We start from the raw sequence: 12,476 nt of genomic DNA, 5'->3' as shown, positions 1-12,476 counted from the left end.
AGTTTAACAACATTCGAAAAGTTACTCGTCTATTGATCCCTACGGATATAGACTACCAAATACGGGGTTGCAGAGAGTGTGCTCTGTACATAGCAGTTATAATCTTATCTGAATCGAGATCTAAAAGGGAGTTAGAAATCCAAATTTTGAATGGCTACGAATAAACCAAAGATTGACCATTCAGGAATACCTCTGTACTTAAAGTATGTGTTAATTGCAGCAAAAAAACCGTGAGACAAAAAGTGTACTTTCCTTGAGAAAAGTGCCAGGCGGAATCTGAGATTGGCCAGTTTGGACTGCCTTAGCGTATGCTGCCAAATCTTCAGCACAGCTACAAAACAAAGTCAAAAATAGTCATTCAAATTGGTAGCACTTGATCATTCACATCCTAGGTCAAGTAAATAAAGTTGGGCATCAAAGTACATCTCATAACTAAAAATGCATTAAAATAATGGCTTCAAAATATTGTAGCAACTTGAAGGTGAGTTTCAGACCAGACACTAAAAGTAAAAGCACGTTCCACAAGTTCTCTCAGAAACATGAGTAAAAGTGGCACATCCAATCACCTCAGTTTCGCAACACCAGTTGAGCACCCATCACCAACTGGCTTAACGCAGAGGTCGTTTGCCTTCAGTTCTTCCTTCAGTTCCATCCATACTTGATCTTCCTTCTGGAGAATCTCGTGGACTTTTCGCAGTGCTTTAGCAGCAGTGTATATACCCTGAGATGAAAGCTGACGAGTCGCAGGAGGAAATGTGTCAGTGCTATTTGCAATATTATGACATTTGGAGGTGGGTAACAATCACTTTGAATGCTGCAAAGAATCCATCGATTCCGAGCGCATCGGTATATTCATTCATGATCGTAGAAATCAATTAAAGGTATGAATAATGAGGAAGATGCTTAGTTGAACCCGCTGACTCAGAAATGAGAATGCTGAATGAAAAATAGTACATACATGGGAAATAGCGGCGCCTGTGGCCGCTTTGTCCATGCAGAGCCTTGATGCCTCTGCGGCAGATCCTGTCAAGCGCCGGATGCAATCGTGCTAGTGAACCAACAACCGTTTGCAGAGTGCCAAACTGTGGCTATTGCAGTTATCTCACGACTTCTTGTGCAGCACTCAACGACCATTGCATGAAATACAAATGTTACTAATAAATGAATGATCCTTACACAACAGGAACCTATGAAAACATCAGCACGATCCGAACCTCTTTGACTGTAAGACCAAAGTTTTGATCCATCATTCTAGTGCTTACTAAAAGTCTGGTAGGATGAAAATAGAATCCAAGAAACAGGACGTACCTGTATGACGTACTCCTGAAGCCGCTAGAAGTTCTTGCAATGTACCGTTCTCACCAATGCTACCATGGACTGAAATATAGAATCAACAGTGATTTAAGTTCAGACAAAATTGTACTTAACCAAAAATTATTCACACTGCAGCTCGATCCTACAGAAGACGAACATACCACCATAGCCTAAAATGACCACGGGCGTTAAGGTGAAGTACGTTTACATCTTAGAGTTTATGAATCAACTTTCCAGTGCATGAGAGTTCACCTGCTATGAAAACGACAGCATCGTTTTGCTTGGCTTCCTCGATAAACTTTTCCAGCGTGATCATGCTTGGGAGCTCCATATGGCCTTCATTAGACAGCAAACTGGCTTTCGCTGAACCCTGCAAATCAGACAATATCCGGTCCCTCAAAGAGGTCACCTTTGCGATTGCCTGCGACTTCAAATTTTCGACACATCCTTCCACGACTTCCTCTACAGTGTGTCGCAAGACTGCTGCATACCTGCATAATTAAAATTTCATTATGCACTCTGATTTGCACCAAGCCACGTTGCTATTATACAAAACAGCCCTTATCCAGAAATTCAACAATTAAGAGCCGCATCGCCACAATAACTAGTTATTAAATGGATATTATTGCAACTTACGGTAAAGCCCAGACCGTCTTGTCTTCTACTCTGTCGGTTCCCATTTTAGGCTTAATGCCATTGGGTTCTGCAGGAGCAAGCAGAAATGGTGAAACATCAAGCTGCACAATGCGATAAACTTTGTTATGAAACTAAAAAGAGGGAGCAATTAACGAATCATTTATGCGAAAAAACCGAGTAGAAAATCTATTTAGAGTAGCGGCACATTTCATATGAACTCTGAGCAGGTTGTCAAAAGTAACAGAGATGCAATAGCTAGTCACATACGCCAAATAGATCTATGCCACATGTGGTCAATTTATGTCCTAGGAATAAACTAGTTGAAACATAACAAAAGAACCTGGCTTAGAAAACATACATCATTCCAAGCCCGTAAGTTAAGCCAAACGTTCGTCCCACTTATCAAGGAAACTTGTCGTTCAGATGAGTCTCCCCCAAAAAGAACGAAGACCTTTTGCTTGCTTGTACATGGATCTACTTTTGCAAATGAGTTTGATAAAGACATTGACGATCCGATCGACATAGGAAGTGGGATTGTAGGATATCGTGTACATGCACGTCGAAGGAGCGTCCGAAGGATGTCAACATGTGCAAGCCCAACCTGCAAAAATCTTCTCAAGGTGAAGCTGCAATAACCAGAAGTTGCAAACTATGATTTCCTACAATTTCCTATAATTTCCTAGAATTTGATATGTCATAATCAATTCTCATCTTTGTGAAGCTTGGTCTGCTGCATTTGCACCTAAGGTGACTTTGAATGTAAAACAAAAACCTTCTCAAATATTTGCTAATGCTTGTACATGCTTCAATACGAAAAAGCATAAGCTCTACTGAAGATGCCCCTGCAGGTAGTAATTTTAGGTTCAGAAAGTGACATTCTCGCAGTGTGACTAATACACAACCATAATAGTGAAGATGCACCTCACCAGTGAGGCTTGCATGAAAAGAATGCTGGTTTGCTCCATTCCACTCATCTGCAAACATTTGATGTCAGCAGCATTTTAGTCATTCCTCGTTGGTAATGAAGATTTTCTTTGGTAAAGAAATTACCAATTTACATCCAAAAAAGATACCAGAACAAGATGTGATTCACCAGATTAATGTCTGAAAAGATGATGGTTTCCGACTGCCCTCCAACTTGTGGTAGTAACCACCCATCTACCCGAGCAATATCACGAAGATTGAGAATTCGAAATAAATCTGCTGCTCTATTGCGGATTTTGTTGATAGTTTCTTCTGAAAACCGTGGAGGAGTATGATATGAGACCTACACAAGACCAGCCTCACAAATTTAAAGCTGAAACATCAGGCATATAACTTATTATGACATCAGTTACACTACGGTTAACAGTTCTGATACTCAGCCCTTACATAACGAAGATTATTGAAACTCGGAAACGAGTATTTCAGAAATTGCAACATTGGAAAACAAGTTCTTACAGATGATCCAGCACACAGGTTTAATAAGGTCTGTTAGTGCATTGTACCTGGCGAGTAGGCAGGTATTTCCGGCGATAGTTGAAGATGGCAGTTTCATTTTCGCCATCGCTCTCGTAATCTAAACCGGAAAGTTCCACCTGCTCGGACATTTCACACGATGAATACAACGATATCTACACATAGTTTGCAAGAATCGGAGACCACATGGTCACAAAAAGATCAATCATGCACAAAGTTCAACCAATATATGAAGTTGATTATAACCTCGGTAGGGAAAAGGGCCACAGGACGAGTCTCGTTTCCAAATCCTACATCCAGTACAAGCGCAGTGAACTCTAGCGCGCCCTCTGCGAACATTTCAATGACCACTCTATCATTACCCCCCTGCAGGCACAACAGAGTTGTCGAAGAACATCAGTCAGCGAACGACTCTGAAACCTAGTTCTACCATTACACCAGCAATTCGAGCATCCGTAACAGAAAGTATGAAATCTCTGAACATGTGAATTATATATATGCACATTCATGAAAATTTGATTAGCGACATCTGATACTTTTCATATCGTGCTGGATTAATCGTTAGTTGGGCACATCGTCTCTTTATCTGCATCATGTGACCTTTCACAGGGCACCAAACTACCACCTTAATTTTTATTATCATGAAGGATTTTAAAACAATGGTGGCTTACCTTGTTGAACAATGCTTCAGCATGTTGTACTGCAGTATCCAGGCCCTCGGCAACACTAACTCCCACACTGGAGCCTGACCGCGCTGGCTTGACCTGTTACGAACTTCCAAATGCATAAGCTGGTATGAAAAATGACTGCCTGAATGTCGAATCGAGCAGAATGTAAAATCAATAAATTTTTATAAAATAAAAGCAGTTCGAACGGCCAGGCAATCAGCATTGCGTAAAAATTGGACAAATTTCATGGCAATAAAAATTCATCAAAGCAGGAATACATATTATACGTCTAGATTCACAGCGGCAATGCCGCAGCAAGTGACTGAACTGACTGTTAGCACTACAGTCTAGAAATCCCGTACTTTCTAAAGCTTGATATGGGAGCGGTTCGATTGATGAGACTCACCACAACCCGTCCGGAGTTGGCATTAATATTGTTGTCCTCAAACCAACCTCTTAATCTGTTGATGTCCACCTTTCCATTCTGTACAAGAATGACATCTGATTATTTTTTCCGTGAATCCTTGAAACTTTATGTATACGCATAAGGATTTCAGATGATCTGAATATTTACTCAATTTAGATTCTTGATTCATGAAGCAAAATGAACTTGAAGGTACAGAAGCTTACTTCAACCAGAAAAATAGGAAGAGTAGCAAACCCGTGCCATGCCATCTCTGCAGCTGCATCATACTGCAGCAAACTGGCAGTCAGCTGATCGAGTAAACTTCACTACAAACTGTGAATTATATATCATGAAGACAAGCTCATGAAAACATCAGGAAGAAAACAATAAATGTGAAAACTCACTTTATCAAATGCCACTTGAGCTGCTGCAGCACCCGTGCCTATATATGGGAGGCCAGCACTTTCAAGAAGGGCCTGAGCAGTTACAACCAGACACCATGAGCCATAATTAGTCTTGCTCTCCGACTACAAGTATTCTAAGGATTGAATTGAGGCATATTGTCTTACGTAACAGCTGACCAAATTAATTCTGCAAAAAGACATTCTTGAGTTGATACGAAGATCTACATAAGCGTCATTTCGACTTTTAAGATAAAGATCTTCGGTGGAACTTCTGGTTTCGACGTTTCCTAGATTCTTCTCTTCAAATTCTACACAACACTCCCATGTGAGTATTGCATATGTACTCTACCTGAATGCCTCCATCTTCACCGAATCGACCGTGCAGAGCAGGGAAGACAATATCGGACGTTGCTTGAAGATGCTCAAGGAACTCGGCTTGAGATTTAAAGCTTCGCGCAGTGCTATCTCAAATCAACGGGATTGCTATGTGTCATACTCCATTCATAAAATCAGTGGTAATGAAAGAAACCATAAATGCATCAAATCATGTCCAAAATACTCCCAATTGGCACACCTAGAAATTACCCCCAGATGGGTTATGATTTTATTTTTCCAGTCCTTACCTGGCAATCTTGAAATCAAAATCTTCTGGTGTATTGGAATACATCTGCAATATTCACCTTGAATATCAGTGACAAAAAATACATACATAAAACAAAAGATTACGAACAAAAATTATTTTTAAATCTTGGGATATCCTAACTAGAAAACTGGAAATAAATAACGCAATTCAAACGTCACCCACCAGCGCTGAAGGAATGCCAAAAGGCTCCAACTTCTGGTTCATATAATAACAGCTTACCGACACATCACCTCCCTGGCACATCCAATACGTTTGTTAGAGCCGATGATCGAGACCACATAAAGTAGTTTGATCATGAAGTGAACCATTTGATCATTTCCAGATAATAATTTAGTGATAAAGAAAAAACATTGTATAGTACCTCCAGGTGATCTAGTACAGAACGCGCTGAATTCAGCGAAATTCCACGCTCTTCGGAAGGCCCGCCACATACAAGAGCCACTCGTAGAGTCCCAGACCTGTTCTCATCGCCTTTAAGGCGATCTTCTTCCTTTTCTTGCACTGTTATTACACCCAGTTGCAGCTCTTTCATGCTGCTGTTGTACACAAGCAGCAGTTCGAAAATCAAGCCAAGTCGATTACAAAAAGTGTTAATTTGAACCTTGCCTGAATAATTCGCTCAGTTTCAGTTCAGTAGTTTGTGAAGAGTTCAAAAGATAGTGAAAAATTGTTGAAAAGTCTTGTCAAAACAACTGTGTAGCGGCAAATCGAGCTTGAAGATTCGAGGGAGGCAAAACAAGACTCCATTCGTCGGGCGATGTCAATCAATCTTAAAAGCAAGCGTACAGAGAGTATTTTCACAAACAAACACCGATTTACGATTCCCGACCAAAGCATTGAAATCTGACTATCCCCTCTGTTAGATTGTTGAAAATTATTGGCCACGTAACTTACCTCATCGCGGTAGCAATTCTGTTCCATGGCGAGCTACGTTCCGAAGTTCTCGTCCACAATTGCCATCTCAGCGAACTAGCAGTCGAGCCGTAGAAACTACATGCTCTAGCTGAATGGCACGAAATCGGACCACCAGATTGCAAATGATGGCAATATGAGCCACTTCTCAGCCTACCAATGGCACGACAATCACCATCGCTGGAGGGGACGCAGGTGGTCGAGAATTGCAACAAACGCGCCATAGTAGACTCGAAGTTACTACCAGAGACAGCAATTAATTTCCGAGGACAGGAGTCTCATAGCTTCCGCAACATGAAAGTGTCTTTCAGCAAACGAACATGACCAATTCCATGCCCGCAACCACCTCGTCCACGACGCACGCACGCAAGTGACCTCCCAACAAGATCAGCTAAATCGGTAAATCCCTAACAGCGACACCAATTACGGAGACGAAAGAAAATTCAGAGTCGTTTCGAGATGCCGCATTCCACAGGTCTCAGTCACTCGGGGCGCTCTTCCTCACATTGCAGGAACCGAAATCCCTGCACAATTAAATACACTTCAGTATCTACGCAGCAGATTACAATTATACTCGTATTGTGATGAGACTGAGTAGAAGGATTTTCCAGACCTCAGAAACCACGCCACGTCTTAAATATCACGATTCATTGCCGCTCCATGCGATCGATTCGTCCAAGCTCACAGGAATTTCGGATAACGTTGAAAATCCTTGTCGTGATCGCTGTGCGGCCACTGTCTGAGCGTCCCTGCTCTAGGTCGGCAAGGAAATCGACAGCGGCAGGATGTCACGAAATCGACAACGAAGGGATGCGATGGGTCGATGGCAATCACAACCTGCCTGCATGCATCCAAGGCGATGGCCTCTTAACCAGGACGTAGAACGACGCCCACACGCTTTCACCAGCTGCTCGCTTACACAAACAAAACATTACACATTAAAAAAACACAAGTGACAAGATGACAACAAATAGAAAACAAGGCACAGAAACTGTCAAAACAGCGACAGTAGTAGAATCCATTGTTATGTGTGAAGCTTGTTCGACACGTGCTTCTGCACATCACTTTTTCCACTTTTCTGACAACTTTCTTTTTCAGCTCCTTTTAGGAACTATTCTAAATTCTTTTCAGTGATTCTGTTTGAAAAGCGCTTGCTAGGAAATTGCAAAGGGCTCACATGTGTGTACTCTTCTCCATTCACAAGAATGTGTCTTGTGTGTTCTTAAGAAAGTTTCTTGAAGTAGAAGCATCATACAAGGTTAGTATATGAAGTATCTAAATATTGATGATTACATTGTATTATGATTTAGGATAATAAAAATTTATTCAATTTTGAATTAGGTTTATTATATATCATATCTATAAATATTTTTTCAACCAATTTAAAATACATGTATTATACATTAAATTTGTGCATTGTAATATTTATTTTAAAAATTAGTTTATAACAAATGATTATATAAAGAGAGAAAAAAAAATTAGGAGTATTTTTCTTGTAAATTATAATATTTTATGTTTATTTTATATTAAAAAAAAAAGAACATTGAAATTTTTATTTTAAAGAAAAAAAGTATATATTTACAAAAATATCAAACAGCTTTTATAATAAAGAAATGATAAAAAATTAAAATTGTTGATTAATCTAGTGATATTTATTATTAAAAGAATATTTTAAATTTAACTACTTCAAATAAAAAATTGATTATATTCATATTTATAATTTAGAATAAATAATGTCATTATAACTATCTATTAAATTATTAAATAATAAGAATAAAATCATTAAAAAATTATATATAATTTATAATTCAATTTAAAAAAACTAACTATTTATTTGATAGTTTGAAATATATCCAATCTAATTAAAGTAATGTCACACGTTAATATATTTATTTTCATAATTATCTATATGATTAAGTAGAAATAGATTAAAATAAATTAATTTCATGATATCTTCTAAAGAAGCTTTTTAAAAGCTTTATAGATGCTTGTAAAATGGATAGAAATTGATTTCTGTAGGACATTGATTAGATATTGATAAAATTGATTAATCATCCATCAAGTAGTCAATTCAGGAGGTAGGATGAATGATTGAGTCAAAAAAAGCGGTTACGTAAGAAATGTTGGTTGGAATTTATGTTCTAGGGTAAATATAAATTAGTTGAAGAAGAAGTAGAGGAGGCCAGACCATGATAGTCATGAGCCGGGATAAGCTTGGTACTACCTCTTATTTTTATTTTCTCTATGGAAGAAGGGTAATGGATAGATTTTGAATAATGTGAAGTAAAATTTCATAATAAAAAAGAGAGATATGATTTATATGAGGTCAAATGAGAAATTGAATTTATTGTATGGTGAATTATAAGTGGAAAATTGAAAAGTCGAGAATTGAAGATGTTTGTGAAATATGAATATGAATGAAAAAAATATAATATATTGATTATTGAGAGTTGAGAATATTCCACAAGAAAAAGTCAATGGAGTCTAGAATTATGTGAAGCATATTACTGAAAATAACAGTTAGTTTTGGAAAATTCTAGTGATTGGATAATGGAATGTTTTATGCAATCTTTTAAGATTGTGTAGTACTACATATTGTTGTTATAAATTTAGAGAAGAGAGGAGATAGTGAATGCATAAGATGGAATTATCAATTGTAATATTTTATTTGTTAAAAGAGGAATTGTTAGAATGTGAAAGGAATTGTAGCATTCTTGGATGTTTTTACCAGATCAAAAGACAATTAATTGTGTGACCTTAACGAGTAAACTCATAGAGATAGTCTTTCCCTGTGTTTGAACTCTCCCTTATAAGTTTATTCGAGCTAGTATTTAAAGAGTAAGTAAAATGATAAATATATTTTGGTACTACTATTGCAAACCTTGAAAGACATAGTGTTTAATTGGTATAATTACCAACTTAAGGACCAATTTGTTGATTGAGAGGCATTGAAAAATATATTTTTAATCCATTTTCGACCAATTGGATTTTAAAAAGGTTTGTGTCACAAACATGTATTCATTATAATTGTTACTTAGGTGATATGAAAAGATAGAAGTAAGTAAAAATAGATTAATTTCATAATATCTTCTAAAAAAGCTTCCTAGAAGCTTCATAGATGCTGCTTTGACTTTACAAAAGTTTATACTTGATTGATAGATTACAAACTTGGTCAACAAATTAATCACTTGACACATATATTAGTAGCTTGCGGAACAAGCTAATTACGTGGCATCTAGATAGAAAACTTACTTTGAAAGTTAAGATACGTGTTGCGCAAAGTCAACACGTTTTTAGAGGTCTTATAGAACGACGCCATGTAGCTTTTAGGTAGATAGTATATATAGAGGCAAGAAAGAAGCCTTCTTCACTCTTCTCAACTCCTTCTTTGCTTCTAGTCTAATTTCAATGGTCTTTAGTTTTTTGATCTTTTGACAATAGTCATTCCAATTTCTTTCTTAATAAAAAAATTTAGTTATTTCTATTTTGTCATATTTCTTTGAAAAAAATCTCACTTGTTTATTTCTTTTTACCAAATTTTAGTCCTTAACAAATTGACAAGAGTGCACTTACAATATCACAGCTTTGTCTAATCTTGATTAAGAGTAAGTGAGCATAATTAAAAGCTCCAATGGTTAGTTATAATTCTTTTTGTAATTTTAAATATATTTTTATTAATTTTAATGCTAATATAACTAATTAATAGATTCAAATTAGTTTTTTTAGTTAATTATGACTTTGTGTCACGGACACAGAATACAGACTTAATATCTACCAAGAAGTTCAAGAAGAACTGGCAAGAACTAGATTAATCAGATGAATACAAGAACAATACCAAAGAGGTGAGCTAGAGCTCCAAGAGATGTGTTGTCGAGACTGAAGAACTCTTCAACTTCGATTCCAATATATAATCCTATTTAGGAAGCTTCTCAAGCAACTTCTACTAACTAAGAAGCTTCTAGAAGGTTCCAGAGACTTGCTTCTAGAAGGTTCTAGAAACTTATCTCTAGAAGGTTCTAAGGACTATGTCCCTAACATCTTCTACCAACTAAGAAGCTTCTAGAAGGTTCCAAAGACTTGCTTCTAGAAGGTTCTAGAAGCTTGTCTCTAGAAGGTTCTAGAAACTTGTCTCTAGAAGATTCTAGAAGGTTCTAGAAACTTGTCTCTAGAAGGTTCTAAGGACTATGTCCCTAACATCATCCCCTCCTTTAGCTTCGAGGTCTCTGAGAAGCAATGTTGTTGTCAATCAATACCAACGCAAGAAAATGAAGATCTGTCACATAACGTCTGCTATGAACTCCAATTGTTGTTCACAACGTAAGTGGTTCATCGGCCCTTAAAGCCAACGGTAGTGGTCTACTCCTTCAACTTCTGACCAAGCATGAACTTTCGTGTCTTCATTGTGAAATTGTCCTACAAATATGCCTTCTGGTTGACCATCGTAAGCAGGCTCGGACTCAAATACAATCACCAGTGATCGGTTATTTGGTATCCTCCGTCGTCGTCGTGGTGCAGGTGGTTCTTCATCTCGGGGTCGCCTTTGTGAACTAGTTGGTTGAGATAATCTGATTGGCATAGTATCTATCTCTTGGCTATCCATATCAGAAGACCAAACTATGGCTACTGAAAAAATTCTATTTTATCTTGGAGAAAATAACTACATCAACTACAAATTTTGGTGGTGCTCTCCCCTTTTCTTATATTCTTGGGTGAGTAAGCTTCAAAAAGAAGCTATTGTCGAACTGGCTTAGGTTTATGTCACGGACATACATATAATTACCTATATGAATAGATAAAAGTATGTAAAAGTAGGTTAATTGTGTAATATCTTCTAGAGAAGCTTCTTAGAAGCTTCATAGACGCTATTTTGACTTTATAGGAGTCTATAGTTGACTTTTAGGTTAGAAACTTGGTCAACAAGTTAGCCATGTGCCACGCATGTTGGAAGCTTAAAGAACAAGCTAACTACGTGGTCCATCCATAGAAAACTTGCCTTGCAAGCAAAGGCATGTGGCCTAGAAAGTCAACATATATTGGAGGTCTTATAGAACATCGCCACGTGGCTTCTAGTTAGATAGTATATATAGAGGCAAGAGTGAAGCCCTCTTCACTCTTGTCAACTCCTTTCTTGCTTCTAGTCTAGTTTCAAGGGTCTCTAGTTTTCTTGTATTTTGGCAATAGCCATTCCAGTTTCTTTCTTAATATACATATTTCTATTTTGTCCTATTTCTTTTTGAGAAAAGTCTCACTTACTCTTTAGCTTTCATCGAGTTCTTGTCCCTGACAGATTGACAAGAGTACATTTACAATATCAGAGCTTTGTCTTTTCTTGATTAAGAGTGGATTACCCCTTTTTCTTGATAAGACATAAGCGCATTAGAAGTTGCGGATTACCCTCTTTTAAACTGATATTGTTCTTAGTATTTTCTTTGTTATCAATTCCTCTCTTCTATTTGTTTTGAGTGTTGTTAGACATCTTCTCTTTTCTAAGTGCTACTATGGCAGAGCTTGTTGAAATGAAGAGTGCAATGGCACAGATGCAAGAACAATTGAGGGAGTTAATGCTTGCGATGCATCAACTCAATTTACCACCACAAGGAGCAACAAGAATGGTAGGAAGTGAAGATATAGAGATGATTGGGGCTGCTTCAACATCTGCACCAAACCATGTCCCTTCTCCCAGAATGGAACACCCTTCGAGTGTTAGAGAACCGAGAGTTGCCTTGCCCGAGAAGTTTGATGGTACCAGATCCAAGTTTCGAGGATTCATCAATCAGGTCCAACTAGTGATTGAACTTCAACCCCAGAGCTATCCAACTCCAGGGTCACAAGTAAGATTCATTGGTACACTTCTTTCAGGTTCAACATTGTCATGGTTTTCATCTTTTCTTGAACGACGAGATCCAATATTGGATAATCTGGAGGCTTTTTTGGCGGAGTTTCGATCCATGTTTGGAGAACATGATGCAATTCGTGTTGCAACCAACAAGATCCGTGTTTTGCGACAAGGCAATCGATCAGTAACATTATATGCT

General features: G+C 37.7%; 1 protein-coding gene across 2 annotated transcripts in view; it reads right to left on the bottom strand.

Annotated features, from left to right (window-relative positions):
* LOC112295254 (uncharacterized) overlaps positions 1–6,936 on the bottom strand; it is an 8,239-nt gene extending 1,303 nt beyond the window's left edge. The window contains exons 1-20 of one of the 2 annotated variants that reach the window (XM_073540680.2): positions 6,424–6,936; positions 5,891–6,065; positions 5,692–5,763; positions 5,510–5,553; positions 5,236–5,347; positions 4,887–4,958; positions 4,707–4,769; positions 4,483–4,560; positions 4,080–4,172; positions 3,655–3,774; positions 3,438–3,527; positions 3,044–3,217; positions 2,877–2,924; positions 2,309–2,551; positions 1,951–2,051; positions 1,567–1,805; positions 1,309–1,377; positions 959–1,023; positions 567–733; positions 255–331 (exon numbers count right to left, since the gene is read on the bottom strand). In XM_073540680.2, coding sequence (XP_073396781.1) covers positions 255–331; positions 567–733; positions 959–1,023; positions 1,309–1,377; positions 1,567–1,805; positions 1,951–2,051; positions 2,309–2,551; positions 2,877–2,924; positions 3,044–3,217; positions 3,438–3,527; positions 3,655–3,774; positions 4,080–4,172; positions 4,483–4,560; positions 4,707–4,769; positions 4,887–4,958; positions 5,236–5,347; positions 5,510–5,553; positions 5,692–5,763; positions 5,891–6,065; positions 6,424–6,665 — 2,344 coding nt within the window. In that variant the 5' untranslated portion in view covers positions 6,666–6,936. The remainder of the gene's footprint in view (positions 1–254; positions 332–566; positions 734–958; positions 1,024–1,308; positions 1,378–1,566; positions 1,806–1,950; positions 2,052–2,308; positions 2,552–2,876; positions 2,925–3,043; positions 3,218–3,437; positions 3,528–3,654; positions 3,775–4,079; positions 4,173–4,482; positions 4,561–4,706; positions 4,770–4,886; positions 4,959–5,235; positions 5,348–5,509; positions 5,554–5,691; positions 5,764–5,890; positions 6,066–6,423) is intronic. The other variant, XM_073540681.2, reaches the window with a different exon arrangement.
* Between the last annotated feature and the right edge of the window lie 5,540 nt (positions 6,937–12,476).

The sequence above is a fragment of the Physcomitrium patens genome, chromosome 18, assembly GCF_059467195.1.
Source record: "Physcomitrium patens ecotype Gransden chromosome 18, ASM5946719v1, whole genome shotgun sequence".
In the NCBI taxonomy this organism is placed as follows: Eukaryota; Viridiplantae; Streptophyta; class Bryopsida; order Funariales; family Funariaceae; genus Physcomitrium; species Physcomitrium patens.
This window is presented reverse-complemented; position numbering and strand designations above follow the sequence as displayed.